At 50.3% G+C, this 26,635-nt stretch overlaps 11 protein-coding genes across 11 annotated transcripts; 6 read left to right on the top strand and 5 right to left on the bottom strand.

Moving 5' to 3' along the window:
• Positions 1–360: 360 nt before the first annotated feature.
• On the top strand, positions 361–1,697 carry F4807DRAFT_460507 (cyclin; the record flags this gene model as incomplete). The annotated part of the gene is made up of 2 exons (XM_048001537.1): positions 361–555; positions 663–1,697. The coding sequence occupies 2 exons, from the start codon at positions 361–363 to the stop codon at positions 1,695–1,697; spliced, it is 1,230 nt and encodes a 409-aa protein (XP_047854282.1).
• Positions 1,698–3,489: 1,792 nt separating this feature from the next.
• F4807DRAFT_89211 (uncharacterized protein) lies at positions 3,490–5,039 on the top strand. The gene is made up of 3 exons (XM_048003618.1): positions 3,490–4,735; positions 4,765–4,877; positions 4,942–5,039. Exons 1-2 carry the CDS (start codon positions 3,682–3,684, stop codon positions 4,773–4,775), a joined length of 1,065 nt encoding a protein of 354 aa, XP_047854281.1. The 5' UTR covers positions 3,490–3,681; the 3' UTR covers positions 4,776–4,877; positions 4,942–5,039.
• A 1-nt stretch (position 5,040) lies between these two features.
• F4807DRAFT_89204 (uncharacterized protein) lies at positions 5,041–8,528 on the bottom strand (the record flags this gene model as incomplete). The annotated part of the gene is made up of 1 exon (XM_048003617.1): positions 5,041–8,528. A coding segment is annotated over one exon (3,129 nt), but the record flags the coding sequence as incomplete, so codon positions are not given.
• A 1,398-nt stretch (positions 8,529–9,926) lies between these two features.
• F4807DRAFT_89065 (ribosomal protein S5) lies at positions 9,927–11,756 on the bottom strand. The gene is made up of 5 exons (XM_048003616.1): positions 11,753–11,756; positions 11,568–11,681; positions 10,954–11,502; positions 10,590–10,847; positions 9,927–10,524 (listed from the first exon to the last, which is right to left on the bottom strand). The coding sequence occupies exons 3-5, from the start codon at positions 11,221–11,223 to the stop codon at positions 10,267–10,269; spliced, it is 786 nt and encodes a 261-aa protein (XP_047854279.1). The 5' UTR covers positions 11,224–11,502; positions 11,568–11,681; positions 11,753–11,756; the 3' UTR covers positions 9,927–10,266.
• F4807DRAFT_89064 (thiosulfate sulfurtransferase) lies at positions 11,757–13,380 on the bottom strand. Its single transcript, XM_048003615.1, has 2 exons — positions 12,268–13,380; positions 11,757–12,208 (listed from the first exon to the last, which is right to left on the bottom strand). The coding sequence occupies exons 1-2, from the start codon at positions 13,224–13,226 to the stop codon at positions 12,154–12,156; spliced, it is 1,014 nt and encodes a 337-aa protein (XP_047854278.1). The 5' UTR covers positions 13,227–13,380; the 3' UTR covers positions 11,757–12,153.
• Positions 13,381–14,004: 624 nt separating this feature from the next.
• F4807DRAFT_460501 (RING/U-box) lies at positions 14,005–14,492 on the top strand (the record flags this gene model as incomplete). The annotated part of the gene is made up of 4 exons (XM_048001536.1): positions 14,005–14,146; positions 14,213–14,244; positions 14,302–14,365; positions 14,416–14,492. 4 exons carry the CDS (start codon positions 14,005–14,007, stop codon positions 14,490–14,492), a joined length of 315 nt encoding a protein of 104 aa, XP_047854277.1.
• A 659-nt stretch (positions 14,493–15,151) lies between these two features.
• F4807DRAFT_89049 (uncharacterized protein) lies at positions 15,152–16,476 on the top strand. The gene has a single exon (XM_048003614.1). It carries the CDS (start codon positions 15,285–15,287, stop codon positions 16,014–16,016), a length of 732 nt encoding a protein of 243 aa, XP_047854276.1. The 5' UTR covers positions 15,152–15,284; the 3' UTR covers positions 16,017–16,476.
• A 1,242-nt stretch (positions 16,477–17,718) lies between these two features.
• Positions 17,719–18,827, top strand: F4807DRAFT_88956 (uncharacterized protein). Its single transcript, XM_048003612.1, has 3 exons — positions 17,719–18,000; positions 18,052–18,180; positions 18,300–18,827. The coding sequence occupies exons 1-3, from the start codon at positions 17,890–17,892 to the stop codon at positions 18,582–18,584; spliced, it is 525 nt and encodes a 174-aa protein (XP_047854275.1). The 5' UTR covers positions 17,719–17,889; the 3' UTR covers positions 18,585–18,827.
• Positions 18,828–18,866: 39 nt separating this feature from the next.
• Positions 18,867–20,207, bottom strand: F4807DRAFT_88964 (uncharacterized protein). Its single transcript, XM_048003613.1, has 2 exons — positions 19,689–20,207; positions 18,867–19,606 (listed from the first exon to the last, which is right to left on the bottom strand). Exons 1-2 carry the CDS (start codon positions 20,044–20,046, stop codon positions 19,071–19,073), a joined length of 894 nt encoding a protein of 297 aa, XP_047854274.1. The 5' UTR covers positions 20,047–20,207; the 3' UTR covers positions 18,867–19,070.
• Positions 20,208–20,630: 423 nt separating this feature from the next.
• Positions 20,631–23,877, top strand: F4807DRAFT_460497 (tRNA synthetases class II (A)-domain-containing protein; the record flags this gene model as incomplete). Its single annotated transcript, XM_048001535.1, has 6 exons — positions 20,631–20,709; positions 20,835–21,007; positions 21,065–21,075; positions 21,148–21,172; positions 21,227–23,635; positions 23,701–23,877. 6 exons carry the CDS (start codon positions 20,631–20,633, stop codon positions 23,875–23,877), a joined length of 2,874 nt encoding a protein of 957 aa, XP_047854273.1.
• Positions 23,878–24,443: 566 nt separating this feature from the next.
• F4807DRAFT_426203 (DUF185-domain-containing protein) lies at positions 24,444–26,630 on the bottom strand. Its single transcript, XM_047998027.1, has 2 exons — positions 26,055–26,630; positions 24,444–25,984 (listed from the first exon to the last, which is right to left on the bottom strand). Exons 1-2 carry the CDS (start codon positions 26,398–26,400, stop codon positions 24,795–24,797), a joined length of 1,536 nt encoding a protein of 511 aa, XP_047854272.1. The 5' UTR covers positions 26,401–26,630; the 3' UTR covers positions 24,444–24,794.
• Between the last annotated feature and the right edge of the window lie 5 nt (positions 26,631–26,635).

The raw sequence follows: 26,635 nt of genomic DNA, 5'->3' as shown, positions 1-26,635 counted from the left end.
CACTCGACGTCCTCTTTTTAACGGCCGCCTCTCCGGCCCTCTTTCACCTCACCATTCCGCCGTCTTTCCGTAGCCATTCGGCCACAGTCATTCATTTATTTTTATTTTTACTGCATTTACTGCATACAGTTCATCACGCTCTTTAATATAGTAATAATTGTGTTGTTCGTCCAGCTGGAATAATTACGCTCTTTCGGTTTTCTACCTGCGACGACTACCTAATACGCTCTCTCAGTATCAAGATTCCTGGAGAACCTAATCGTCACTCTTTTAAAGAACACATCCTGATTCTGAACGAATCCTGCGATAATCAATCACCCTCACCGAAATCTCGAACATTTGCACCATCATACCGTCAATATGGCATACTCAACCTCGGGAGATTGCGGCTTCTTCGTCGAGTCCGACGAGCCTCGTCAACAGCCCCGGATCAGCATGAAGGATGCGGCAAAGATGTTGGCACGTAACAGACAAGAAATGATTGCCAATGAATTGTCCCGTCTGGCCGGAGATGAATATCTGGAGGATGTAATGCAACATATGAGGCACATGGAGGTTAGTGTCTTCAGGCTTCCCGCCCCCCCTTTTTTCTAGGCTCTGGTTTATCCTTACCGGAAATGGATGGCGGTTGGTACACTGATTTGCGGCTAACAGTTGAACAGGACGAGACGTTGCCGGATGCTAATCTAATTGATATGCAACGGGAGATTCAGTGGTTCATGAGGCCCTACCTGATCGACTTCTTGATCGAGGCCCACGCTGCCTTCGCACTTCTTCCCGAGACCCTGTTTCTGACTGTTAACCTGCTAGACCGATACTGTTCTAAGCGAGTAGTCTACAAGCAGCACTACCAACTTGTCGGATGTGCGGCCCTTCTCATCGCTGCCAAGTACGGTGACAAGAAGGATCGTGTGCCCCAGATCAACGAACTGAACAATATGTGCTGTGGATTATACGACTCTGGAATGTTCACTCAGATGGAGATGCACGTTCTCAACACGCTTGAATGGACTATCGGACACCCTACTGTTGACTTCTTCACCCAGTTGATCGTTGCCGAGGAGGCTGATGACCGAGAGGTTGAGCATATGGCCGCTTACCTCTGCGAGATTGCCTTGTACCACCGAGACTTCGTTTCCACCAAGCCCTCGATTATGGCGCGTGCCTCGCTTGCTCTTGCCCGTGCGATATTGGGACGACCGGAGGTCAACGATGGAGAATGGGACCACCTGGAGAACGTCACCGTCCTCGCCCTATCCCAGCACTTGCACCAACCATCGGTCACGCTGTCGAGGAAGTATTCGTCGCAGCACTTGTCCCGCGTTTCTGGAAAGCTTGCCGAATTCCTTGCCCAGCAGGCGGCTATCGCCCGTCGAGCGCAAGGACCGCCGTCCCCTCCAGCTGAATCCTCCCTGTCTGCGCACTCTAGCATCTACAGCACTCCCCAAAAGGGACACGGCGCTGCTATGGGTGTCGCGGATGGGTATCTCACACCGCCTATCACGCCCGACGGAGTCAACTTTGGCGTCGCGGATCCGATGAACAAGTATGTCCCGCCTCGTTGCCCAGTTACTCCCACTCCGCAGCCTCCCAGCATGACCGGGTATCCTCAACAACCACAACCACAACATCAACAACACGCGCAGCAATACTCCGGCTACTCGTATGACGAATACAGTGGCCCGATGGTCTCGTAATGATCATGATGCCCCGACCCGACACTTCTACAGATTCAACGTAGATTTACCCAATAAATTCTTTGACATATGAACGACACCAACTATCTTTGAGATTATCGCATGGATGTGTATCATTGGAAGAAAAAAAAGATTGTTGCATAATTGACGGTTTAGGCTCATTCTCCATGGCATTATCAGCGACTTGCTTGATTTCAATTTCTTCTTTTTTTCCTTTCTCAGTCATACCCATTGAGCGTGCTGCCATTGCATCAACCACCAAAACGAACGATTGTCAACCAAAAAAATCTGATTTCTCCTTTCTGTGCGTTCGGGCGTTTTTCCACCATCGACCCAAGGACCAGAAGATGGCGTCCCAATTTCGGCACAAGAGCTACGGTGCGCAAGGAGAGGAACAACAATACATAAAAATGGGCGAGGCTGTATTTGGTGAAAAAGACTGGCAATTTGTGAACAATTTTCGGTGGAGGATGATGAAAAATGGGGTGGGCGCGCGTGTGCGTACTGGCACGTTTACGGGCGAGTGGATTCGCCAATTGCTTTCGGAATGTCGAGAGACGCTTGACTCTCGCCTCGCGAGGCCGAGGAATTTATGAAAGCAGCATCACGGCGTGCCACACGATACGATACACCGATCGGCTCCCTAGTCGGGAGGATCTTAATTCTTGTGGAGGACCTTTGCTGTGGAATACCCCTAAGGCATATGGGACGATACCTTGGATGGCTTCTCGTTCTCATGGTGGACTTCATGTCACATGATAGTATGCCTACAGCACCCGTAAATAAACATGGAAAAGAGTAAAAATCTCTGCAAACTCACTTAATGCTACTTCGATTCTTGCTTGTGAATACCTTCAAATCCACCCCCTTTTCTGAACGAGTACGTCTAATTTAATCTTACTGATTCTAAATTGAGTCTTGAATTTTATTGTCTGCTGCATGTCTTTGCAGAAAACCCACCTAATTGGTCCCCTACATATGAGCAGCGAGCTAATGCAGGCGGACGGCTTTGTCCCACTGCGAAACGAGCGACGTTTATTGCGATTTACAAACGTATTACCATGCCACATTTAAGACTTCGGGTCCTTCGGTCTACGATGACTTTTTAGTTAGCCCGGACCGTTCTATAAAAGCCTTTGGGTATTGGACAATCGAAATCAGAATCCGGCTTTTGGTATGTACATAATTAGACGACAATATGAGAATGCCAAAGCTCTTTATACGATAACCGTACCTTAGCTGCCTTGGGTAGAGAAATATGATGTGACATCGTCGACCCTCTATCCTACGCCTGAGTTTCTCATCAATTCTAGGCATTGCTAGAGTCATGTATGTAGGTCTCAGAGAACCTGGCTGTCTTGCTACCTTTATATGGATGTGTAAGTGGAACTCTGATCTCGCTTAGAAACATTTACACCGCATACCGTTTTTTTCTTTGTCTAAAGTCTGATGAGTAGTAGCCTTTGCCATTTGGACCAATGCAACAAAGGAGAAGTGGTCACGAGAAGACAGGAGCAATTTCTTATGCGCCTGTCACATACATACCTATCGACATGACTACACGCTTCCTTCTAGAAGCCAGATCTCACCGCCGCAATGACCTTGCAAAACCCCGGCCGGCCTTGTCAGCGCTGCCTATTTAGGCAGCACGCAGCGCCAAGGTCCACCTCATGTTAAAATACGATAGAAAACCCGGTCAGGTGAAGGGAGGGACCTTTGGACGGCACGCATCGCATCGCATCACGGCGGATCTCGCATGCAGTTCCCCTGAATACTACCACGCAATACATACTACCTAGTTATAGTGCGTGCATACATACATACGCACATACGTACCTGCAGTTCAAACATACACACAGATAACATACCATACCAACCCCCTAGGGACAAAAGAGCCCAGTAGGGCTAGCCCGCCAACTCGACATCACAAAGTCGCGGGGGCAGAATAATAACGCAGGTTAGAAAAAAAAAGGAGGCGGGAGTAATGATCCCAGAACCTCCCCCGAACCCCGGCGCCGCACCTTCGGCGTCGGGGGACTCGGCGAACCTGGAGTCCTATATCCAACACACGCGCAGGCCCCCACCAGTCATGATGATGACCTGGGGACCGCCGCCGTACGCCGCGATACCAGCGGCGGCAACGCGCCCGATCCTGCGGAAGGGCCGCACGAACAGGATACTGCTGTACAACGGGTGCTTCAACCCGCCGCACCGCGGGCACCTCGCGCACCTGCGGCACGCGTTCCGGTACGCCGGCGCGGACCTAAACGTCGTGGGCGCGGTCATCCTGGTTGCCGGGGACGAGTACCTGAGGTGGAAGCTCGGGCGGGACAGCGGTGCGGGTCTGAAACTAGACGAGGGGGATAGGATGGTGTTGTGGGAGGAGGGGTTACAGGAGGAAGGGATTAACTGGTGCTGGGTTTTCGCGGAAAACGACTGGATGCGCGCCGTGGAGATACTAGAGCGGAAGTTTGAAGAAGACGGGTTCGACGTCGAGTTCGTGCACCTAGCGGGCGGCGACAAGGTGAGCTTGAATTTCGTCCAGCGCGGGGTCTGGGGATGTCAGATGGCGATCACAACGGATATCAGTCGACCGGTCGACTTCTACGATTCTAACCCCGGAACCACGAATTCGATGCCGAAGAATCTGCGGAATCATACCCAGTGGGAGCGCGTGTCGCAATGGCCCGAGGAAGAAGCGCGGATTCGGGGGGTATTAGAGAGGGAGAAGGAGAAGTTGCTGGGGCCATTTGACGAACTTCCCCGGACAAAACCGAGCTACCGCGCGCAGACTCCCGTTCGGCCTGTCTATACGTGCAGGAGCGTTAACCAGCACTATACAAACACCGTCTACACATTGCGCTTCGTCAGCTCCGCTCCCGCAGAGCGTCTAGACCCGACGCTTAGCTCGACGAACGTGCGGGCGATCATCAACGAAGCGCAAGCCCGTACCCGCGACGCCGACGCCCAGACACAGGTAGACGAGCTCGCGGGTCGGCTCAGAGGCGTGGCGCTGTGTCCGGAGTTGTTGGCAGAATGCGTGGTAGAAGAGTGGAAGAAGCAGAAGCAGAAGGATAATACGTGGCCATGGAGAGGAGCTATCGGGAACCCTTGCCTCTGGAGAACGTGAGATCTGGAGTCTCAGTACCTACTTAGGTAGTTACTCGAACTGTTTACTTTGTACGTTCTTCCTTATGTCCGGCATCATGCTGCGCGAAAGGTTGACATGAAGTTACATACCTAGCTTTAGAGTGTGAACTTAACATGCTCCTCCACTGTTGAGGGCTGCAATATAACGACGATTTCCCCCATTGGCCCCACGGTAGCATAGGAGCAAATACAAGAGATAATTACGTGAAAGTAAAGGGATGAATATTTCCCATTCATTAATTGCTAACAGTATCTCGACATATCATCCCTAGCAGGCTATGTCTCTGTCTAAGTGTAACTGTAACTGTAACTGTATGCAGCGTCAACCAAGACTGCACGACTCCTGACAAATACAATCCCAATTCCAAAAAGTTCCAAAAAAAGAAAAGAGCGAGTGACTCTCACCCCTTAATAAATAGTCGGAAAGCCTTCTCACTCATAATGGTACCCAAGGTCTCCTAAGCTTTTAATGTCCTCTCCATTCCATTCCATATGTTCTCTTTCTTTAAAGGCTTCTGTAACCTTCGTTGAGGCTATGCCTTGCTTTCCTTTTTACCACACCACTACCGGACGTATGCGCTGCCAACGTGGATCCGTTAGCATTGACGTACTGAAAGTTGTAGTAGGCGCCTTTTCAAACTCTAGTTCGGGAGTATCGGAGACCTCTATATCGCTGCTCATTCCGTGATGTAGTGCGGTGGTTGGAGGTCCCCTGCTGCCATCGGGCTCGGTCCACGGGATCATGGACGCGAATGTGGTCATCGAGGGAGAAGGCCGAGCGCTATACGGCACCGCTCCGGGAGGAAGTGAGGTTGGATTTGAGCCTTGCCCGGGAGCAGGGCCACCAGCGCCGGCGGGGTTAGAAGTTGGGCCCGATCCTGGAGTTGATGGGTTGCCACTTCCGTTACCTCCGTTGTTAGGTCCAGCACCACCATTCCCAGATGGGTTCGAAGTCGGGTTAGAGCCCGGTGTCGATGGGGTACTATTTCCGTTTCCTTGTCCGCCTGGGCCGGCTCCCCCTCCGTTACTAGATGGATTCGTTGTTGCTGGGCCGTTCGTGACCGGGCCTTGGCCTCCCGTCCCACCTGGACTAGTGTTTCCACCATTTCCAGGGGAGGTACAGTTTGGGTCATTAGATCCTAGCGTACATGAACTACCGCTCGAAGGTGAATTATTTGGACCAGAGGCGGTCGGTTGGTTTTGCCCTCCCGGACCAGCGCCAGCCCCTCCATTATTCGGTGATGTGCAAGAAGGGTCCGAAGATCCTTGCATACAACTAGCAGTACCAGTGCTCGGACTTGACCCAGACGGCTGATTCTGTCCCGGGCCGGCGCCGACACCACCACCGTTGTTGGGTGATGTACAGGCGGGATCGGTAGATCCTGCGGTACAAGTGGAGGGGACACCGTTGGAATTCGAAGTTGTAGGCTGGTTTTGTCCAGGCGCAGGACCACCGGCCCCATTGTTGGGTGATGATGAGCTTGGGTTATTGCCAGGCGTTGATGGATTGGGACCTGCTCCACCATTGCCATTCGGTGAAGTACTTCCCTGCGTTGCGCCGGGTGCTGCAGTACCTGCATTCCCTGGTGAACTGCAAGCCGGATCGTTCGAACCAGACGTGCAGGTAGATGGGTTCGGGTTAGCATTAGGTGCTGCTGTCCCTTGGCCTTGGCCGGACGATGTTGGTGTCAACGAGCCCTTATTGCCTGCTATGCTCGTACAGGCAGGATCATTAGAACCAATTGAGCACAGTTTGCTTCCATTTCCTGTTGGATTAGGTGCTGCTGTCCCACCATTTGAGGGTGAATTTGACCCCTGGTTCTGGGATGATGGATTACAATTTGGATCGGTTGAGCCTGAAGTACAAGTGCTAGGAGCACCATTGGGGGCTGCTGTACCTTGACCGGGATTAGGAGCTGCGGTTCCTTGGCCCTGGCTAGTGGAAGGTTGAGTTGGGTCACCGCCGCTTCCAGGAGCAGGAGCTGCAGTACCCTGACCTGGACCTGTAGGAGTTTGATTTGGGTTACCGGTGGGGTTGGGAGCGGCTGTTCCTTGACCTCCGCCTGATGCCGTCTGACTCGGGTTGCCATTAGGATTGGGAGCAGCAGTGCCCTGGCCCTGACCTGGCGACGGCTGTGTTTGGTCACCTCCAACTGGTGTACAGTTTGGATTTGAGCCATCACACGGAGGTATTTTTCCGGTATTACTACTCGGGCCAGTTGGAGATGCGCCGGCGGTCCCAGCACCAACGGGAGAAGAAGTTGGCGAATTGGGATTTCCTCCAGCCGTCACCGGGCCAGCACCACCCATTCCGCCTCCGGGACTAGAACTGGAACCACCTCCTTGACTCGGTGATGTATTCGAATTGGGACCAGAAACTGGACCGGCGCCTGCTCCTCCAGTCGAAGACGAACTGGGACTACTCCCCTGGCCAGGGGCCGGACCACCACCATTACTATTCGGCGTAGAACTCGGATTCATCCCTGAGTTGGTATTCCAATTCGGAGATGTCGTGGGGTTGCTCCCGGGTGACATCGGGGCTGCTCCCCCGGCTCCATTCGGATTTGAAGATGAACCACCGCTACTACTGGGAGAGGTAGGACCGGTACTAGAAATCTCGTTTGGATTTGAACCCGATGGAGAGCCCTGTACTGGACCAGCACCGCCGCCGCCTCCATTGGGTGAGGTTGTTGGTGATCCTGGAGCAGGACCTCCCTTACCGCTAGGTAACTGACCCTCGGGTTGTTTCGTTTTGTGTCCATACTTACTTACTAGCGAACTCATGTCTGCACCGGGTGGAGGAAACACTTCCGCCGGTTGAGTGACTACAGTCTGAGCAATGCCGCCAACAGCCAACGAGATAACCTCAGGTGGCGAGACGGTTGCAGGTAAAGGCTGAGGGCCGACGCTTGCCCAGCCGTGAGCTTCATTGTCAGAACTGTAACAAGTGAGAGCTTGGTTGCCACCGCAGGCTTGCTTAGGGTCGCCCTTACATGGCGTCGAACATACGGAGTCATCCAAGTGCTGTGTTCCATTAAGGAAGTTTCCGCAGTAGCAACTATCACCGCCTTCCGTACCCGCCATGAGGAAACCACGGGCCATGCAATGTTGAACACACGCCACGTTAGTAAGGGGCCCTATATTGGTGTGAGGTCCTAGACTGAGTGCTGGCTGATCAGGTTGGTCAGCCCAGCAGCCGCAGTAGCCCCAGCCCGAGGCTCCTCTAGGGCTCTTGGGGCTAGGTCTGGGCCCACCTGTTCCCGCAGGGCGCGTCGGGCTCGCTTGAGAAAAGGTAGCAGACCGAGAGGATGGTGAGGAGGTTGTGCTAGCGCTGTTAGGAGTTGGTCCACTGGTGCTTGTGCATGTTTCCGAATCAGGTGGTGACGTTGGTCCAGGAACACAAAACCAGCCTCCATCACAATGGGCACAAGGCCAACCGAACCCACAAGGGGCAGATTGAGCAGGCGTTTGTGGTGGTGGGCAGAACCACCCGTCAAGACAATCGTGACATGTATAACCCGATCCAGGACACGGCCCCTGTGCTCCATTACCTCCTGGAGGAGATGTTGTCGGACTGCCAGCATTGGGACAATGACAAGTGGGAGACGCACATGTTGGACAAGGCGGGACCGTTGGACATGGCTTTGGGGCATAGACAGTAAGAGTTGAAGTTTCACCGGCTCTGTACGATCACGGTTGTTAATCGCGTAGAATACTTCAGATATCAACAGGACTAACTCACAAGAAAACCGTTTCGGTTGTGACGGCAGGACAATTTCCTAATACAGGAATTAGCCCATCAGAATTCCCAATAAATTACAATCTGAAGACAACCTACCCCTAGAAACTGTTGTCTCAGGGCTTCCACTGCTTTGCGGGCCTTGTGTTATGGAAGTTTGTGAGATAGAACCGGAATTGAAAACTTGAGATGTCTCAAGGCTTGAGGTAGTTAAAGGAGCTACCGTCGGAGTTGTTGCCGTAGTTATCGGAGTAGAGGTTGGAAGCGGAAATAGAGTAGTTTCGGATGCTTCCGTCATAGGCCCATTATCAACGACTACCGAAGCCGTATTGTCACACATACCGGTAACAGTCGTAAGGCTTCCATTAACAATAGCTGTAGTACTGCATATAAAATCCTCAAGCTGGCTACCTGCCGAGAAAGTATAGCCTTTTGCTAGTCCCGGGGTATTCTTGATAACCCAATTCAGAGAGGTAGAAGTGGTCTTCTGGGCGATGCTAAGCGTGGCTTGAGTTATCTGTCTACCGACGAGGCTGCCCGTCTTCTCCACAACCGTCGTAGTATTCGTGTTATTTGTCTCCAGCGGCGCGGAAAATGTTAGTATCGGCTGGTCCGTCAACAAGACAGACGCACTCTCGGATGAGTCGATGCTAGACTGGTTTGTAATAAGTGTCACGTTGGTTGAATCACCCTTCATCTCTGACCTCGTTGTTGTCAACCCACCCATAATGGGATTGTCAACTCCATTAGAGATCGAGTCGGCAATGCCCATCGAACTAAGACCCTGTCCTCTCTGATCACGTAGCGTTCCAACATCTTGGGTGAGTGGCTTTTCAGGTAATGAGTAGTCCTTAACAGACAGGTCACGTCTCTCGTATCTCGTGTTGACAACGTTGGTATGAAAGTAGATGGCAGTAAGGAAGCCGACGCTGAAGGCACAGACGAGGGCAAAGAGAAAAGACCTCGCTAAGCCTCGAGGTTCAAAATGTGAGGATATCATTGGAATATAATAGGGCCCAAAAGCGTCCAGTCCAAAATAATTGGGCAAAAACCACAGGTCCAAAAATTCCAAAACGAGGACGGCTTGAGTAGCAAGGACTAAAAAGAGCTCTTAGTTGGAGAAAGTAGGTATTGAAGATACGATACTGTATAAGCCAAGAATTATGCTGGTGGTATACTCGATCAATGTCATATTGGCTCCTGCTATTTCTTTACTTGATATTAGCGTAGCAGGAAGTACCTGCATGGGATTAAGAGGAAACAGTAAAATGGTAAAAGGCATCGCGCTTGCTCGCAGAGATGTTACTCCCATACTCCTTCTTGGTCACTTGTGCTCGATTTTCTTTTGTAAAAAAGGGGCGGTTAGAGCTTACTTACCCCTTATAAGGTACGGCTCATTATGACCAAATCGAATTTAGAAGGTTCTAACCCGCAGATTCGATATTTGAAGCGTGCTGAACACTTTATTATGTAGGTAGTATGTCACAATCGTTCACTTGACGATAAGACATCATCGATTATGTCCTAGGAGTTGCACAATGCATTAAGTGAACGGAGTTAGTTGTTCATTGTCAGAATGAAGCTGCCATTTTTGCTGCCCTAGTCTGATGCCTGCCTACCTGGCACCGATGCAATTAGAAATCAAGAACGAATCTACGCCGAATGCCCAGAATTCCGCATTTAGTATCTCTTTCCTTCTCGGAGAGTATCCGCGTACTCCTCCAACGGGCTTCGGATCAATTTCGTCTCAGACCACAGGTTGGGCGTCAAGAACCCGTAGCTGTTGGAGATGGCAGCAAAGGTAGCCTTCAGGGTGTTCTCGAGAGTCTTGGTGGAACCGGATGAGGAGGTGTAGGCGTCCTCAATACCGGCAAGTTGTAGGAGACGCTTTACGGCGGGAGATGCGACAATCTGGGTACCACGGGGAGCAGGGATAAGCTAGAAAAAGTATTAGCATTGAATCATCCTCTGATTATTTCATTTCATTTAGGCCTTCAACATACTCGGACAGTAACGGAACCGCACTTTCCGCTCTCCTTGACAGGCAAGGAGTGAGGGAGACCAAGGTTGGTACCCCAGTAACCACGTCGAACGGGGATGACGCTAAGCTTGGCGATGATAATCGCGGCACGGATAGCGGTAGCGACTTCCTTGGAGGTCTTGATACCAAGACCAACGTGACCCTCGGAGTCACCAATGATGACGATGGCCTTAAATCGGGTTCGCTGACCAGCACGGGTCTGCTTCTGCACGGGCTTGATCTATATTTGGAATTTTCGTTAGCATTTTGATCTATGTTTTGAAATAACTGAAACAAATTTCCGCTAGAAGGTAGAAATCTCGAGTTCTTCGTGGGCAATGCCGTACCTTCATGACCTCATCCTTCAGCTTGGGTAGGAAGAAGTCGACGATCTGGTACTCCTTGATGGGTAGAGAGTGTAGGTAGATCTCCTCCATGCTCTTGATCTTGCCAGCCTTCACGAGACGGCCGAGCTTGGTGACGGGCATCCATTCCTTCTCGCTGTCCTTCGCACCACCACGTCGGCCACGGCCTCTGCCACGACCACGGCCACGATCGCCGCCTCGGTCACCTCGAGCACCAAATCCGCCGCCACGGGCACCGCCTCGGTCAGCCATATTGTATTGTTTTCTGAAGGGAGTTGGCTGTTTAGTTGTTATTCAGGTAAATTGCGCAGTGCGAAGCTCACGAATTGAGCTTTTCGTGGTCGCGAAATTGGGGTTGACTAAATCGAAGTTTGGGAATTTTCACGACATGGAGGGGCCAAATAATAATTTTTGATTTTGCACAACAGTTTGTGGGAAACAGCCCCAGCCGAAATGGTCTGTGCACTAACCTCCAGATTCCGATAAGACGATAAGGTGTACTTATGTACATATATGACCCATAAATAGTACCTAAAGGCAATGATGTACCTAGGTAAGTATCTTACTTAAGATCATGCAGATGATACAATCCTTACGATAGCTTCATTTTTGGGTATTGGTATTTCAAATATGCATATAGCGAATCTTCTAACTCTACAATATTGGCATAGATAGGAATTGGCAAGATTTCAGGCCTCAGTTATCCTAACCTGAATGCATAGGTAAGTTTAAACCTCTACAACGATACGATATTTCATAGGGGTTGCTTGCTGCAACTTACCAGGTTACGACTCATACGTACCGCAATCATGGAAATACATACATCGATGTTCATTATTTGTACATTAACGTAATACGCCTATGCAGAGTTCGGGGCCTAGTCCCATGGTGCCGTAGCCGTGAATACCTCGCGGCTGCACCGTAACGGTCTAGGTCATATTTACACAATAGGGATTAGAATTTTGGTACCTGAGAATAATCCTGGACCAAACTGACTGTCCCAACACTAAGTGGAGTAAACCATGTAACAATCATGGATGTTTGATGCAAACGATGCACGATACGCGGGATGAGGAAGTATGCGTGAAGGACGTAGGCATTTAAATCGACAAAAGCACAACGAAGTCCTGAAAAAGGAGGGTATCTCATCGTCATCCTCTCTCCGATTTACACCACTACCTCCTATTCATCCTTGCGAATTAACGAATCTGAAGTACTGACTCGCTGTGCCCACTCACTATTCATCTGTTAGCAACGAGTAAAAGAAATTCAAAAGAAATAAGGGGTTGGACTCACGTCCAGCTACCATCGTAGACTCTTCGGGTCTCAGGGGTACCATAACCCGCCACTTCAAGAGCGGTGTCGATGACGACGGCTGTTACTCCAGTACCGCAAGTTGAGATGATGGGCTTTGATGGATCCACTCCCTTTTCCTTGAACAACTTTTGTAACTGCTCCTTCGGCAAGAATGCTTTCGTCTTAGAGTCGAGAACAGCAGTAAAAGGGATGTTGATGGAACCCGGCATGTGGCCAGAAGAGAGACCCTCTCTCGGCTCAGGATCCTTGCCAGTGAATCTGCCATTGGGTCTTGCATCAATAATCTGGACGCCCTCCGCACCTTCTTTGTTAGAGTCTTGGGCGACCTCCCGCACTTCTTCGAAGCTTGCGACCTTAACTTCGTCTGGTTTCGGGATTGGGTACGGGTTGCACTCCACACTGTAGAGCTCGCCAGACTCTGTAGGATGTCCTTCGTCCACCCATATCTTGAAATTGTTTAAGAGGTGCACCCTAGGATGCCCGAATACTCTAAGTGTCCAGCCCACTCTTGGCGCACTAAAGATACCCAACTCTTTTGAATCATATACAACCACTGTATCTTCCTTCCGGATACCAAGGGAACTCATCGCTTCGGCAAATGTCTTGGGACTTGGAAGCATATGGGGATATGGGCTTCGTTTGTCGATAACCTTGTCGAGATCGAAGAAGCGAGCTTTTGGTATTCGCTTCTCTCGGAAGACTTCAATGCCTTTTCGTTCATCGTTTGGTAAAAACCAAGCGGCGCATAGGGGAATAACTCGAGGTTCGGTGCTAATGGGTGATGGCGGGCTTTTCTTGAGGGCTTCTGCTAGCTCATTGGGTGTGACTAGGTAGGAAGAGAGATTTCGTCGTAGCTCTATGAAACCAATTTGGCATTTTTGAAAGCTTTGTCGTGGACGGAAGGCTCTTGTGGAGCGGAATATACCGAGCGTAGCCATAGCTAGATCGCTCAACGGGAGCTCTCTTATGCGGTTTATGCACGTAAATGCTTAGGTGTCGATCGTGAACATCCGCGCTCGGGTGTGGTGACACTTTGAGATAAGTTTTCTGTTCGCTCACCGTCTGGAAAGGAGGAATCCAGATCAGCGCCTCGTCCGGAAAGGCCGTTGAACAATTCTGATTGAAGTGGACAAAGTGATGTTCGGATGAACGAATAATTCCCAATTTGCTCGGTAACTTATGGAATTGTGAAATGCGGGGTCCTTATAGAAATCTGCAGTCGTCACTTCCTTTGTCACGTCCAATCCTAAGACAGTAGATGCTTATATGTAAACAAATCGATGGGTGGTGAGGGAACGGACTGCAGATAAAGTTTGCGATGGCGTGAAGTGTAAATTCTACAATCGCCAATTACCAATAGCCCTGGTTGTTGCCGATAAGCAAGGTTTACCTGGCCGAAAAAGGCGCCTGCCATACCTCAGATTGTAATGGTGGGGTACATCATGCTAGCAGCAGGTGCGGTGCCGGGCTAATGCATATATCGCGTGCGTGTGTGATGGTTTGTTGCATATATAGGTAGGCATAGTTTGATCTAGCGGAGTTGGTCACTGTGACGGTTCATTTCACTACAAATCCTAATAATAATAATACATCAACAACTCGGAATAAGTCAGAAGAACACCTTCTTGATTCACTAGTCTTTGCTTTAAGCCCTGATAATTCTTTTTCAAAGGCAGTGTTAGACATCACCGGAAAAAAAAAAAAAATACATTCACAATGAAGGTCAAGATCAAGCAATGGAACGCGGTTGCAACATGGAGATGGGATCTTCCCGAAGATGATGTGTGTGGAATTTGTCAAGTCCACTTTGACGGGACGTGCCCAACCTGCAAATATCCAGGAGATGATTGTAGTCTCTGTAAGCTACATACTATTGCGTCTTATTATATTTCCTTCATTGCTTATTCGACTAACTCTTTTTTAGTATCCGGGAAGTGTGGCCACAACTTTCACATGGTTAGTGTTGAACGATGTGGCCTTTTTAGAGACTCAATAAACTGACGCTATGGCAAGCACTGTATCATGGAGTGGATAAAACAAGACTCAGCCAAAGGCCAATGTCCAATGTGTCGACAGAGTATGTTGAAACACCTCTATAATTTCATCATTAACTGACATGTTATACAGAGTTTGAATGGGGACCAGAGACTGGGGTGCCGCAGCAATCCGTCGAAGATCAGCAAGACACAATAGTTGAGGATTAGTGATGATCAGCTTTGAGTATTGCTATACATGTTTTAGAGCTCACCCGGGCGATGGCTCATCAGCTTCTATACGATACCTATTCTCTATAGGTACTTACCTATATCGTACCCTTACATTAATAGTCTAGTAACAAGGTTGCGATGGAGTTTAGTTGGTGAAAGTAAGTGATCTCCATGCCATTCACTCCTTAAAATTAAGTGATCATCTAATATAAATAGCATTTAATGGAATACTTGTCTACATACCTACTTTAGTATTATGATAATTGGAGTTTGCTAATGCATCTTCTGCCTATTCGCCTCCAAATCAAACGTTCTCCACGACGATAGCTTTGTCCCTGCATATGGCATCTCTTACCGAAAAACGCCAAGACCCGAAGCTTTCCTACTTCCCCACATGCAGATAAGATAGAAGCTCCAAAGGGCTGCAAAGGCTACAACAACCCTGGACATACAGCTAAGGTTAGGCAAGCTAGGCTTTCTCTTAGGTGGGTACCTGGGGAGGTACCACTCTGCCACTTCCATGGATGTCACTGCTTTGCAGCTTGCATGACACCACTTGGACACTTGCACCTGCAGTCTTCCATTGATCACTTAAAGGTACCTACTCCGGAGCAAACCATTTAAAGCGTTTGGGGCCATTTCTTATCCATTAACTTCTCAACACATGGAATCCTGGAGCCACGATGCGCCAGCCTTCTTCTCAATATTTCCATCCTAACTTCTTCTCCATTTCTCCATTTCCCGACTGCGAACAACCATCCTCATGACTTCCGGCTGCCAATCTTCGAGATGACAGAGCCTGTACCGGAACGACCGCACATGGCGGATGATTCCCGCGATTACAACCACGATCATGATCAAGATCTCGATGCCCCTCCGTTTGCGCCTATCTTTACTCTTGTGAATAATACGTCGACGCGTACAACTCATCATCCTCATGTGCGCTACATCTTCAGCGACGATGATCCAGACATCCTAACGCAAGCATTAGCCGAACTTGATACCGGTGTCGACGAATCTACCTCCGACCCAGCCCTAAGGCATAGCAGGGCCATGATACTGGACCTAGCACCCAACTCTAACGGCGGATACAGCGTCGCTTGGGCCTCGAGTCTGTCGGCATCGTGGGCGGTGCTAGATACTCAACTGAGTCACATACCACCAGCTTCATCAGACGGAAGCAACGATGGTGATGAAGGTGGAGACAACAACGCTCGAGCTGATCGTTTGATGCTGCGGATCGATGGTATAGAAACCAGCGCTCTAGGCTCAGAGGGCGGAACGTCCGGAGAGGCTAGCAGGCAAGGCTCCGGCATCGCAAGTGGCGGTGGAAGCGGCCATCATGATCGTGAAAGAGGAGAGACCGAAGACTACACTAATATAGTGGATAAATTTGAAAGGCGAATGACCACGTTACGAAAGATCGTCGAAGCTGGCGAGGAGAGACGACGAATCATTGCTGCGGCGTATACCACCGAGCCCATGCAAGATGCAACAGAGGGGAATAATCCGGCGTATTGACGGCGTTAAGAGGGCCTTAGATCTGTCTGACATGGAAATTGGATTATTACGTTTGCAATATGTTGCACTGTTGGGCTATCTCTGAATTATTGGGACGACGACTTGTATCACCGACCAAAGACCACGAAGAATGTTAATCAGGAACACAGAACTGCAGATCGCCACATCGATCGGAAGAGCGTCATACGGGATTATAAGGCTAATACTATGTGTTATGTGTCATGTGCTTTAGCCATATCAAAGGAAGTTTTGCCTTAGACAGTCTACGAGTTATTAATGAGGACTTATGCATTCGCGCCAATCTTATGATATTGGACACCACCACAAATTCCCGGAAGATGTTCGATATGTTAGTCTTGTAATTGACACGACATGCATTACGCGGATGGTATATGGTTTACGAGGTCACCTTATAATTAGCATCTAGGATCTTCCTGGGCTTCAAAACTTACAATCTGGCCATATGTTTGTGCGACCTCGGTATTTCATACCTACTGATTTGTCCCCTTACCCATTAGACACACGTAGTCGAGTGGATATTGAGGACTGGTCGGCTATTTGCCTGGGTTCATTCGACCCATCTTCTCCTGACTTAGGATGGCGTGGGAGTAAGACCACAAATGGTGATACTAATGGTTTATAAATGCCCCTCAAGTCAGGGAGAGACTGAGAGCATCTCTTGTGTGGCTCAACCGTTACCTCGAATCCGCGTGGGAAGGTCAAGTTTCGTAGTAAAGATTATTCATATTTCAAAAGGTTTCGCGATGCCATCCCACCTACTATATATGTGTATTGGAGAGACGTAACACCAGTCAAACAAGGCATTGAACTATTGATGACGAGATCGAATATAACAACAAATTCGTGCTTATCACTCTGGAAAACAGGATATATATCGTCCGAAGTGGTCGTATCGATCTACCTCCCTGGTCAACTTGATATGGCTGAGCCGTCACTTTAGCAAGTCAGGGGTTATTATGAATCATGATACGGGCCGACCTGCCATACTATTGCATTACACTTAATATATTTACTAATCAGACAGGTGTTACATGTGAAGACATTGATCAGAGGAGAAGGAAGTTAAAATAGAGCCAGCTTGGACAATTATTGCAAATCGCTGTTTCCCAATGATTCCCAAACGACTTCTCAAGATCTGAGCACGGGCAGGCACGGCGATCCGATCATCGCCAATTCCCCCCCTTGGCGTTCTGTTTTAGGAATTTCGACAGTGCGTAATTCGTACTACGTAGTCGACGATACGACCCTGACTACTGTGACGACGTTTAAAAAGCTTGTAACACGCGTCTCTCCCCCTTCCCCGATCCGTCCCATCCCCTGACCGGACCCTCAGCGACCCTTTATGAACTAGCATCGGCCAGCCAACCACGCCCCGTCGCTCGAGACCTCTTTGAAACGTCAACTTTGTAACAAGTCTGCCGCAGATTGCGAGGAACGCCACCGAATACAATACAAAGCCATTCAATTCACAATTCACTTTTTCACCCAAGAACAAATTGGGCTCCCTCATCCCTCATCGATAAAATCGCTTTATCTTAACTCCCCCCCTGGCCTAAAGAAATCCATTGAAATAGCGATCTCCCTGCCCTTTCACCGCTGGGCAAAAAGCTTGGCATTTCAATCTTCTCATTCTTTTTGTTTCTTCTCCCGTTCGTATTATTTGAAGAGTCGGCTGGACCTGGACCGTCGATCGCAGTGCAGTGCATTTTTCAATTCAACGACCGCTGGATTCTTTCGCTTCTAATCAACCTTTTTTTCTCTTTATTAATCGGTTCTATTGATTTTTTGCGATTGTCAACTGTTATTATTCAGATCGGAGACCTGAAGGCAGAAGAAAGAAGTCAAGTTCATCATGTTTGGGAAGACACGCATCCCAGTGTACGTCCCGTCGGCGGACAAGTTGGTACGCCGCCAATACGTCGAGGATAATAATGGCCGCCTTGTCTGGTTCTGGTATACTCGGGTACGTATTGAAGATCGATTGATAAAGAATAAATAACTAACACTACACTAGACAGGCGTCATCGTCAAATGGTCTCTATTCCTCGGCATCACCGTCCTGCTGGCGCTGTACCTCGTCCTCGGGCGCATGCACGCCAAGCGCCGCGTGAACAAAGGATTGAAGCCGATGGCCTACCACAACGTACGTACCCCTTTTATTTCTTTTTTCCATCCCCTTCACCCCAACACTATCCCCCTTGAACGCCAACTCCATAAAAATCCATCCGATCGGCAAACCCGAACTAACAACCGATGTCCTAGTGGCTGCTCTCGCGCCAAGAAAAAGCCGGCGTCGACCCGCGCTACGCCTGGCCCCAGGCCTCCTACACCAACTACCCGGCGCCGGGCTACGGGCCCGCGCCGCCGGGAGGCATGTATGGCATGCACGCGATGCCGCCCCCGGTCTACGACCCGAACAACCGCCCGCCAACGTACGAGGGCGGCCCGCCGCCCATGGGAGGCACCAAGGTCGACCCCATGCAGACCGGCGTTACTAGTGGCGAATACGCACCGCCTCCGGGACCGCCGCCCGCTGCGCAGCGATAAAGCGGTTTTGCGTTTTTCTTTTTCGGCTGCGTTTCATTTTGATGACGAGGATGAGCGTGAGGGGAAAAGGGAAAGGTGATGGAGGTGGCGTGTACGATGATGGGACGACGTATGGGAATGTGTTACATTAGGGACTTGCTAAATAAGCCTATGGTACAGAGTACAGGGCAGCAGGCAGGCAAGCAAGCAAGCATTAGTCGGGCAAAAAAACATGGATGAACCGTTGTGCTGTACGATTCAGGACCAGAATGAATAATCCTATTGCAAAAATCCTATTGCAAAAAAAGGAACTACATAAACACACCGAGTTACCGTGTTGCCTTGCTTCACATCGCACGTGCTAAGAGAAATATCTGGACTCCGGATTGCGCCTGAAGAAGTTATTCAATCACACCCGAAATAAGATGTTTCCCGCTAAAACCGCCTGGGTATCTAGTTGAACGAGCCAAACTCCGTATATCGCGTTTATAATTCGTTACTTTCCCTTCAATCTACTTCCATTGCGTCCGGGTCGTTGTTGTAGCTTGTTTCTATTCCGTTATAGTTTGTGAAACCGTTTGATGTGCCATTGGGGATGCCGTTCGGCATCGAGGGCGAAGTTGCAGGAGTCGATGTAGATGTGACTTCTTGTTCGTGCTCCTCCTTTTGCTTCTCCCTGATCCTCTGCCTTGCCTCGATGATCGCCTTCCTTACGCTATCCTGCTCCTTTGGGACGGTTAGCGAGGAGGGCTCGCTGTATAGGACCAATTGCATGCCAGCAAGCTCGCCGTCTTTGTTGGCCAGCACTGACGGCGGAATGCGGTTCTGCATGAGGTGCTTCTCGATGTCCGGTATAAAGACCAAGCGGCCTTCGCTGTCGGACTCGCTCTCGGAGAGCTCGTCGTCTATGTTGTAGATGTACACCTTGTGCTTCGAGTCGTCGAGTTGCATTGTGTCGTCCTCGGGGATCTGCGTCAGCGCGCATTCGGTCGGTCTGAGCTTCGGGCTCTCGACCGGGACGTAGAGTTTGTGACCATTTTTTTCTGCAAGAGGGAAAGTGATGTTAGAAGCGCATTTCTCGTAGTTGGCGTGGGATGGCGAGTGAATGGAAGCAAAAACACTTACCAAGGTTGAGGAGACTCAATCTCTTGGATAGTCTTTCATTGTCCTGAGACTCGGCTTTCCTCTTGCGCATCTTGCGCATCCCGCCACCGACATCGAGAGTATAGTGCTGGTTGTGTTGTTGGTATTGCTGGTATTGTTGGTATTGTTGCGGTTGTTGCATTGAGGTCGAATTGGAATAATAATAGCGGGAAGCATTTGAATTGGAATTCGGATAATTGGATATGGAAGCCGGTGGAAGACTGATCCCGGCAACGGCAGCAGCGGCGGTGTTAGCGGGGAGGTACATGGCTCCAGGATTGGCTTGGTGAAAGGTGGAAAGAGCGATTGCGGGAGAGCTTGGTCCAATTTCAACGTCCATGCTTTCGCTCTAACTTCGTCTAACTTCGAATTCCACTCTTATCGATTTCTCTTTCAACTACCGCCGGCACATGTGCACCACCTGAGCAGTAATTCTTTGCAAGTACCACGGTACTATGTGCTGCTGCACCGAGCTGTAGTCACCGACTCAACCTTGGAAATAATTGACTATTGATTATCCTCGCCTGCAACCAATCAAATGCATAAATTCGAGATCCGATCGCGCTCGTAGGAGTCACTACGTATCAGTGGTTTCATAGGAGACGGGCAGACGGGGTCTAAATTGAGTTTTTAAGTTTGGTTGTTTAGGGGTGTCAAAGGCGAATGAAAATCCAATGCGGCGGACCGTCGCCGTTTATAGGCGGCGCATCCTTGAGTCACGCTTGTAGAACGTTCTATCCTTTTTCTACGCAACCACAACCAGCAGGACCGACTACAAACATTCTTCGATTAACTTCCAAAGCTAATTACTCCACAACAACGAACAAACTCAGACCCTCGTCTCGTCTATCATTATTTCTTTATCCTACTTCCCCCAACTCACCCCGATTCTCGACCAAGACAACCCGCAACGCCCACGCCAACATGGGTGACCCCAAGTGGACCGGCGTAGGGGTTCGCAAGACCTTTCTTGAATTCTTCGAGAATAGAGGACACAAGATAGGTATGCGACAACAAAACACCGTCACCTAATGCTTCGTGAAGTTTTAGACGCAAATATACAAATATTTCAACATGTCTCTACACAACTACCAATTCAAAAATACTAATTTACTTCGTTTTTGCCAGTGCCCTCATCGTCTGTTGTCCCTCACAATGACCCCACCTTGCTCTTTACCAATGCGGGCATGAATCAGTTCAAGCCCATATTCCTCGGAACCATTGCGAGTACGGATGATATGTCCAAGGTGAAGCGTGCCGTCGATACTCAAAAGTGTATACGCGCTGGTGGCAAGCATAATGTACGAGACCCTGCAACTTAAATCTTCCTATGTATTTGGCTAACCAAAGTTATGCAGGATCTCGACGAGTGAGTCTGGTGGTGGCCCTGGTTGATCGCTGCCAAACCCCTTAACACTTGCTAATTGAAATCATTGTTTAGTGTCGGCAAAGACAGTTATCATCATGTAGGCGCATGCGATTAACTAGCCCTCGTTCTCGGAAACTAACTAGGATTGCAGACATTCTTCGAGATGTTGGGTAACTGGTCCTTCGGTGATTATTTCAAGAAAGAAGCGATCGAGTGGTCATGGGAACTCCTGACCAAGGTTTACGGACTGGATCCCTCGAGACTTTACGTCACCTACTTCGAAGGCAACCCTGCCATGGACCTCCCACCCGACCTAGAGGCGAAGGATTTATGGAAGTCTGTTGGCGTGCTGGAAGATCACATATTACCGGGTAACATGAAAGACAACTTCTGGGAGATGGGCGACCAAGGCCCCTGCGGTCCTTGCTCGGAGGTTCACTACGACAAAGTTGGTGGCCGCAATGCCGCGCACTTAGTCAACCAAGACGACCCCTTAGTAGTGGAGATCTGGAATAACGTTTTCATCCAATTCGACCGCCAAAAGGATGGCTCGCTCAAGTCCCTACCCGCCAAGCACGTCGACACAGGAATGGGTTTTGAGCGATTAGTATCGGCGCTTCAGAACAAGAACTCTAACTATGCGACTGACATCTTCGCCCCGCTCTTCGACAAGATCCAGGAAGTCACGGGAGCACGACCATACACTGACAAGTATGGAAAAGACGATGCGGATGGTATCGACACCGCTTACCGTGTGGTTGCTGACCACATACGATTGCTCGCTTTTTCCATCTCTGACGGAGCTGCGCCCAACAACGAGGGAAGAGGTTACGTCGTTCGTCGTGTGTTGCGCCGAGGTTCACGCTATGCTAGAAAATATTTCAACGCCGAGATTGGTACCTTCTTTTCCAGGATCCTACCTGCGCTTGTAGATCAGATGGGCGAGCAATTCCCGGAGCTCGTTAAGAAGCAGCAAGATATCAAGGAGATATTGGATGAGGAAGAAGAAGCATTCGCCCGAACATTGGATCGTGGAGAGAAACAGTTTGAAAAATATGCGGCTCAGGCGGTCAACAGCGGAACAAAAAAGCTCTCGGGAGCGGATGTTTGGAGATTGTACGATACCTTTGGTTTCCCGGAAGACCTTACCAAGCTTATGGCTGAAGAGCGAGGCCTCGAAACCGACGAGGACGAAATCGCGGTCGCAAGGGAGAAGGCTCGCGAGGCTAGCAAAGCAGTTAAGGAAACAGTACAAACATTCGCCAAATTGAACGTACATCAAATTGCCGAGTTAAAGGACACACTACAAATACCCGTTCCCGACGACAGTCCCAAGTTCCTCAAGGGCGATACGACTGGAAAGGTCCAGCTTATTTACACTGGAACGGATTTCGTCAAGTCAACAAAGGACCTTCCACCGAATACGCCTTTTGGACTATTACTTGACCGAACTAACTTCTATGCTGAGCAAGGTGGACAGGTTGCTGACACGGGAAGAATTGTTATCGACGATGTTGCCGAGTTTGATGTTCACGATGTTCAGCAGTTCGGAGGATATATAATTCATAATGGTTTCCTGAAGTACGGAGAGCTCAAAGCCGGCGATAAGGTTATCTGCGAATATGATGAGCTGAGGAGACAACCTATCCGCAACAATCATACGGGAACGCATATCCTCAACCATTCTCTACGGGAAGTCCTAGGCGACGAGGTCAACCAGAAGGGTTCGCTTGTCGACCAGGACAAACTCCGGTTCGACTTCTCGCACAAGGCGGCGGTCACTCTGCCTGAACTGAAAAAGATCGAGCACTTGTCGAACGAGTACATCCGGCAAAACTGCAAGATCTATTCCAAAGACGTTGAACTCGACGTTGCGAAGAAGATCAACGGTGTTCGCGCCGTATTCGGCGAGACGTATCCTAACCCGGTGCGAGTAGTCTCGGTTGGTATTGACGTTGACATGCTACTCGAAGCACCCGAGAATCCCGACTGGCGAAAAGTCAGTGTTGAATTCTGCGGTGGTACACATGTCGACCAGACCGGTTATATCAAGGACCTTATAATCGTCGAAGAAAGCGGTATCGCGAAGGGTATCCGCCGTATCGTCGCTTTCACGGGAAACGCCGCGCATCGTGTGCAGCGCGAGGCCGAAGAGTTCTCCAAGCGCATCTCCGCCATTGATGCTCTACCGTTCGGCCCCGAGAAGGAGGCTGAAGTGAAGCAGTCCACTGTCGATCTCAACCAGCTCGTCGTCTCGACCCTCACCAAAGAAGAATTAAAGACGCGGTTCGCTAAGGTCGTCAAATCTGTTGTAGACGAGCAGAAAAAGCGACAGAAGGCCGAGAGCAAGACTGCGCTCGACACCGTCGCCGCGCACTTTGCTAAGGACGAGAATAAGGAGGCTAAGCACTTTATCGGACACCTGCCTATCTCGGCCAATGCGAAGGCCGTCGCTGATGTGGTGAACCACTTCAAGAGCAAGGATAAGGATAGGTCTGTGTACGTGTTCGGCGGCAGCCAGGCTGAGGGTGCTGTTGTGCACGGTGTATACGTGGGAACGGTAAGTTCAACATTGCACCAATACCAATTCCAACGATGAAGACAACATACTAATAGTCACCATAGCATTTCGCGTCCCAAGGCGTCACGGCCGAAAGCTGGGCCCAGGCTGTCAGCCAAGTCGTCGGCGGCAAGTCAGGCGGCAGGGAACCCACCCGCCAGGGCCAGGGCACGAACGCGGATAAGATCGAGGAGGCAGTCGCTGTTGCCGAGAAGTGGCTCGCTGAGAAATTGAAGATCTGATTGGCCCGGTCTTTATTACCATGCCATTTTGCGATTCTGTCGAGCCGCATCATTGAATCAGGTTGATACTCCGACCGAGTACTTCATTGCCTTGAGGACTGTCTTATCTATGTGGCCGGGCATACGAGGAGAGCAGATGAGTGGACATGACAGCGTGAAAACTCAGCTCGTAAATGTGTAAAGTAGAGAGGCGAGGTAGAAGAGAGCTGAAGTGAAAGGGGATATTAAGGAACTAGGACGCTAGGTACTTAAAGAGATGAGAAGTAAAAGTCGCCGCTATAGATGCCAGGCTAGGTAGACTTTGAAATAGGAGTCGCAACGGCTCGGGAAATGCAATGCAATGTCATAGTATTTGTATTTGCGACCTAAGGGGTTCTGTCGCGGCCTTTAAGCAAGATGTGCATTGATATCTACCTACTTGGGTGGTACGTAGGTCTATAAGCAGGCCATAGACTTGGGAGCCGAATAGGGACAAAGGCAAGTCCTGTTAAGTAGTTATCTCCATGGACATCCTACATTCCCACAGCTATTACAAATAGGTTTCAAACAGGAGTCGTACTGAGCAAGTGTTTGTTTAGCCTCATAGGTGGCTTTCACCCGGCGATTTATATACCCTAGGTAGCCTACCTACCTACCCAGGCCGCTGCGTATTTATGTGATAGGTATACGTACATGCTATGTATAAATAAACACATACACAACCCGTATGTCCCCTTCCGTTTCCGCTCCCAATGCGTCAAGGCTCGATCAGATCAAGCCTACCTATGCATACGCTACACCATAACACCATCCCCATGCATAGTCTAGTAGTCTACCCAAGCCCAACATGACCTCCGTCCCTCCCTTCCTATCTACCTAGATAGGTATGCATACCATCAGCCATCCCGCACCAAAGCCCACTCACCAGCCAGCTCCCCTTACACGGTAACCAAGACACTAGCATTCCGATACCAGCTCAACAAGGGGTTCTCGCCGCTCCGGGTCCTCGTATCCTCGACGTAGGCCCAGCTGCGCATGAACTGCTCGTGGCTGAGGACGCGGGTGAGCTTGCCGGTGATGGCGCGGTAGACGGCCTCGACGACGGCGAAGTCGGTGGGGAAGAGGATGTCGAAGTAGCCCTGGTGGACGAGCGGGGTGGAGACGGGGACCATGCGGCGCTGGAAGCGGGTCTGGACGACGGGCGCGTTGAGGCCGCGGACGGCGTCGGGCAAAGTGTGGAAGTCGCTCGTCAGCAGCCGGTGCGCGGGGAAGTACTTCTCCAAAATGTCGAAGAACTGCATCAGCCGCGTCGGGATGTACTCCGGGTCCGATAGGTTCGGCGCGAGGGGCAGCTGCTTCTTGAGCCAGCGGACCGCGCGGGACGTCGGGTACGGCACCCGGTAGAGCCCCTGCGTCGCGGCGTGGCGCACGCGCAGGTACCGCGCCGCGACGGGGTCGAGGGTCGGCTCGTAGAACTCGTAGAAGTCGCCCTGGGCGTCGATGAGCACGGTCCCCTGCAGCGGCTCCTCGGTGTCGAGGTCGTAGCGCAGCACGTCGTGCGCGAAGTTGTCGAAGACTTCCATGGCTAGGAAGAAGCACGGGGACGGCACGCGCTCGTTCCAGTCGAAGATGGACTTGTTGATGATCTCGACCTTGCTGGCGTGACCCCTGGTCGCGGCCGTCGACAGCAGTTGCGAGTTCTGGAGGGCGGCGAGCGAGGGCGAGATCTCGATGATTTTGAACTTCGTGCGGTCGTACACGGCGGGCTCTATGTCGCGGATATAGTCCAGGATGTTAAGCATGAGGGTTCCGCGACCGGCTCCCATCTCGTAGATGATCAGGTCGTGGTAGGGGTACGTGGTCATGAGGTAGTTGGACATGAGATACCTCGCGATCGCCTCGCCGTAGTAAGGGCGGAAAAGCTCGGTAGGAGTATGCCATATCTGTCGCGTGTCGTTGACTTGCTTGTCCTTAGCATCCAGCGCATCCTCGAATTCGGTGTACCGCCTCCCGAGCTCGGAGTAGAAACTCGGTTCGTCTGGTATAGAGTTGAAATCGAAAGGTTCCCCGGGCGTGAAAATGACGACCTGTTTGGAGAAGTAGCCGTAGTGAGGATTATAGAGGCTGTCTACGAACAACAAGTAAGCTTATTTGGTCTTTATATGTATGATATATGGCAATATATGTGAAAAGCAAACCTTCAATGAAGTCCCGCATGAGCATCTTGACCTGGCGCGGACGCTCCCCTTTCGATCTCAGACTGTTCGCCGTCACCGTCGGATACGCCTTATACTCGTCGTACCGGTCGACGGAGAATAGATCGTTCCTCTGCTGCCAATGGAGCTCCTTATCCGGCAGTCCCTTCTTCGCCCCTCTGACGATGTGCGGCCGAGTGGCCTTGTGCCGCCTCTGCTGATGTTGCAGCTGGAGGATATGTCGTCCATATCGAAGGCAGGACGACAACGTGACCAGGTTTCTCCTCGATTGACAAGCCGGGTGTCTGAATAGCTGGCGGAAGAGTTGGGTCACGATCGGGGAGTCCATATTTGGGACTCTTGGAACTCTTTACTAGGTAGGTATTGTTCGTGGCGTGAGGGAAAGACGGGCTTGTGGCTTGCGGGAAGCTTTTTTCGATGGGTGGTTCGGGTTATTGCCGGCTTTACAGGGGGGTTGGAATTTAAGGTTGAGTTGATTGGCGAGCTGGTTTGAGGTTCGGGTAAGGTACCTAAGTACCTATGATCGAATTTAAGGTGGGATGGTGGGATGTTACTATAATAAC

The sequence above is a fragment of the Annulohypoxylon truncatum genome (genome assembly GCF_022578515.1).
Source record: "Annulohypoxylon truncatum strain CBS 140777 unplaced genomic scaffold F4807scaffold_16, whole genome shotgun sequence".
NCBI classification, from domain to species: Eukaryota; Fungi; Ascomycota; class Sordariomycetes; order Xylariales; family Hypoxylaceae; genus Annulohypoxylon; species Annulohypoxylon truncatum.
Note: the sequence above shows the minus strand (reverse complement) of the source record. Positions and strands in the feature narration are given on the sequence as shown.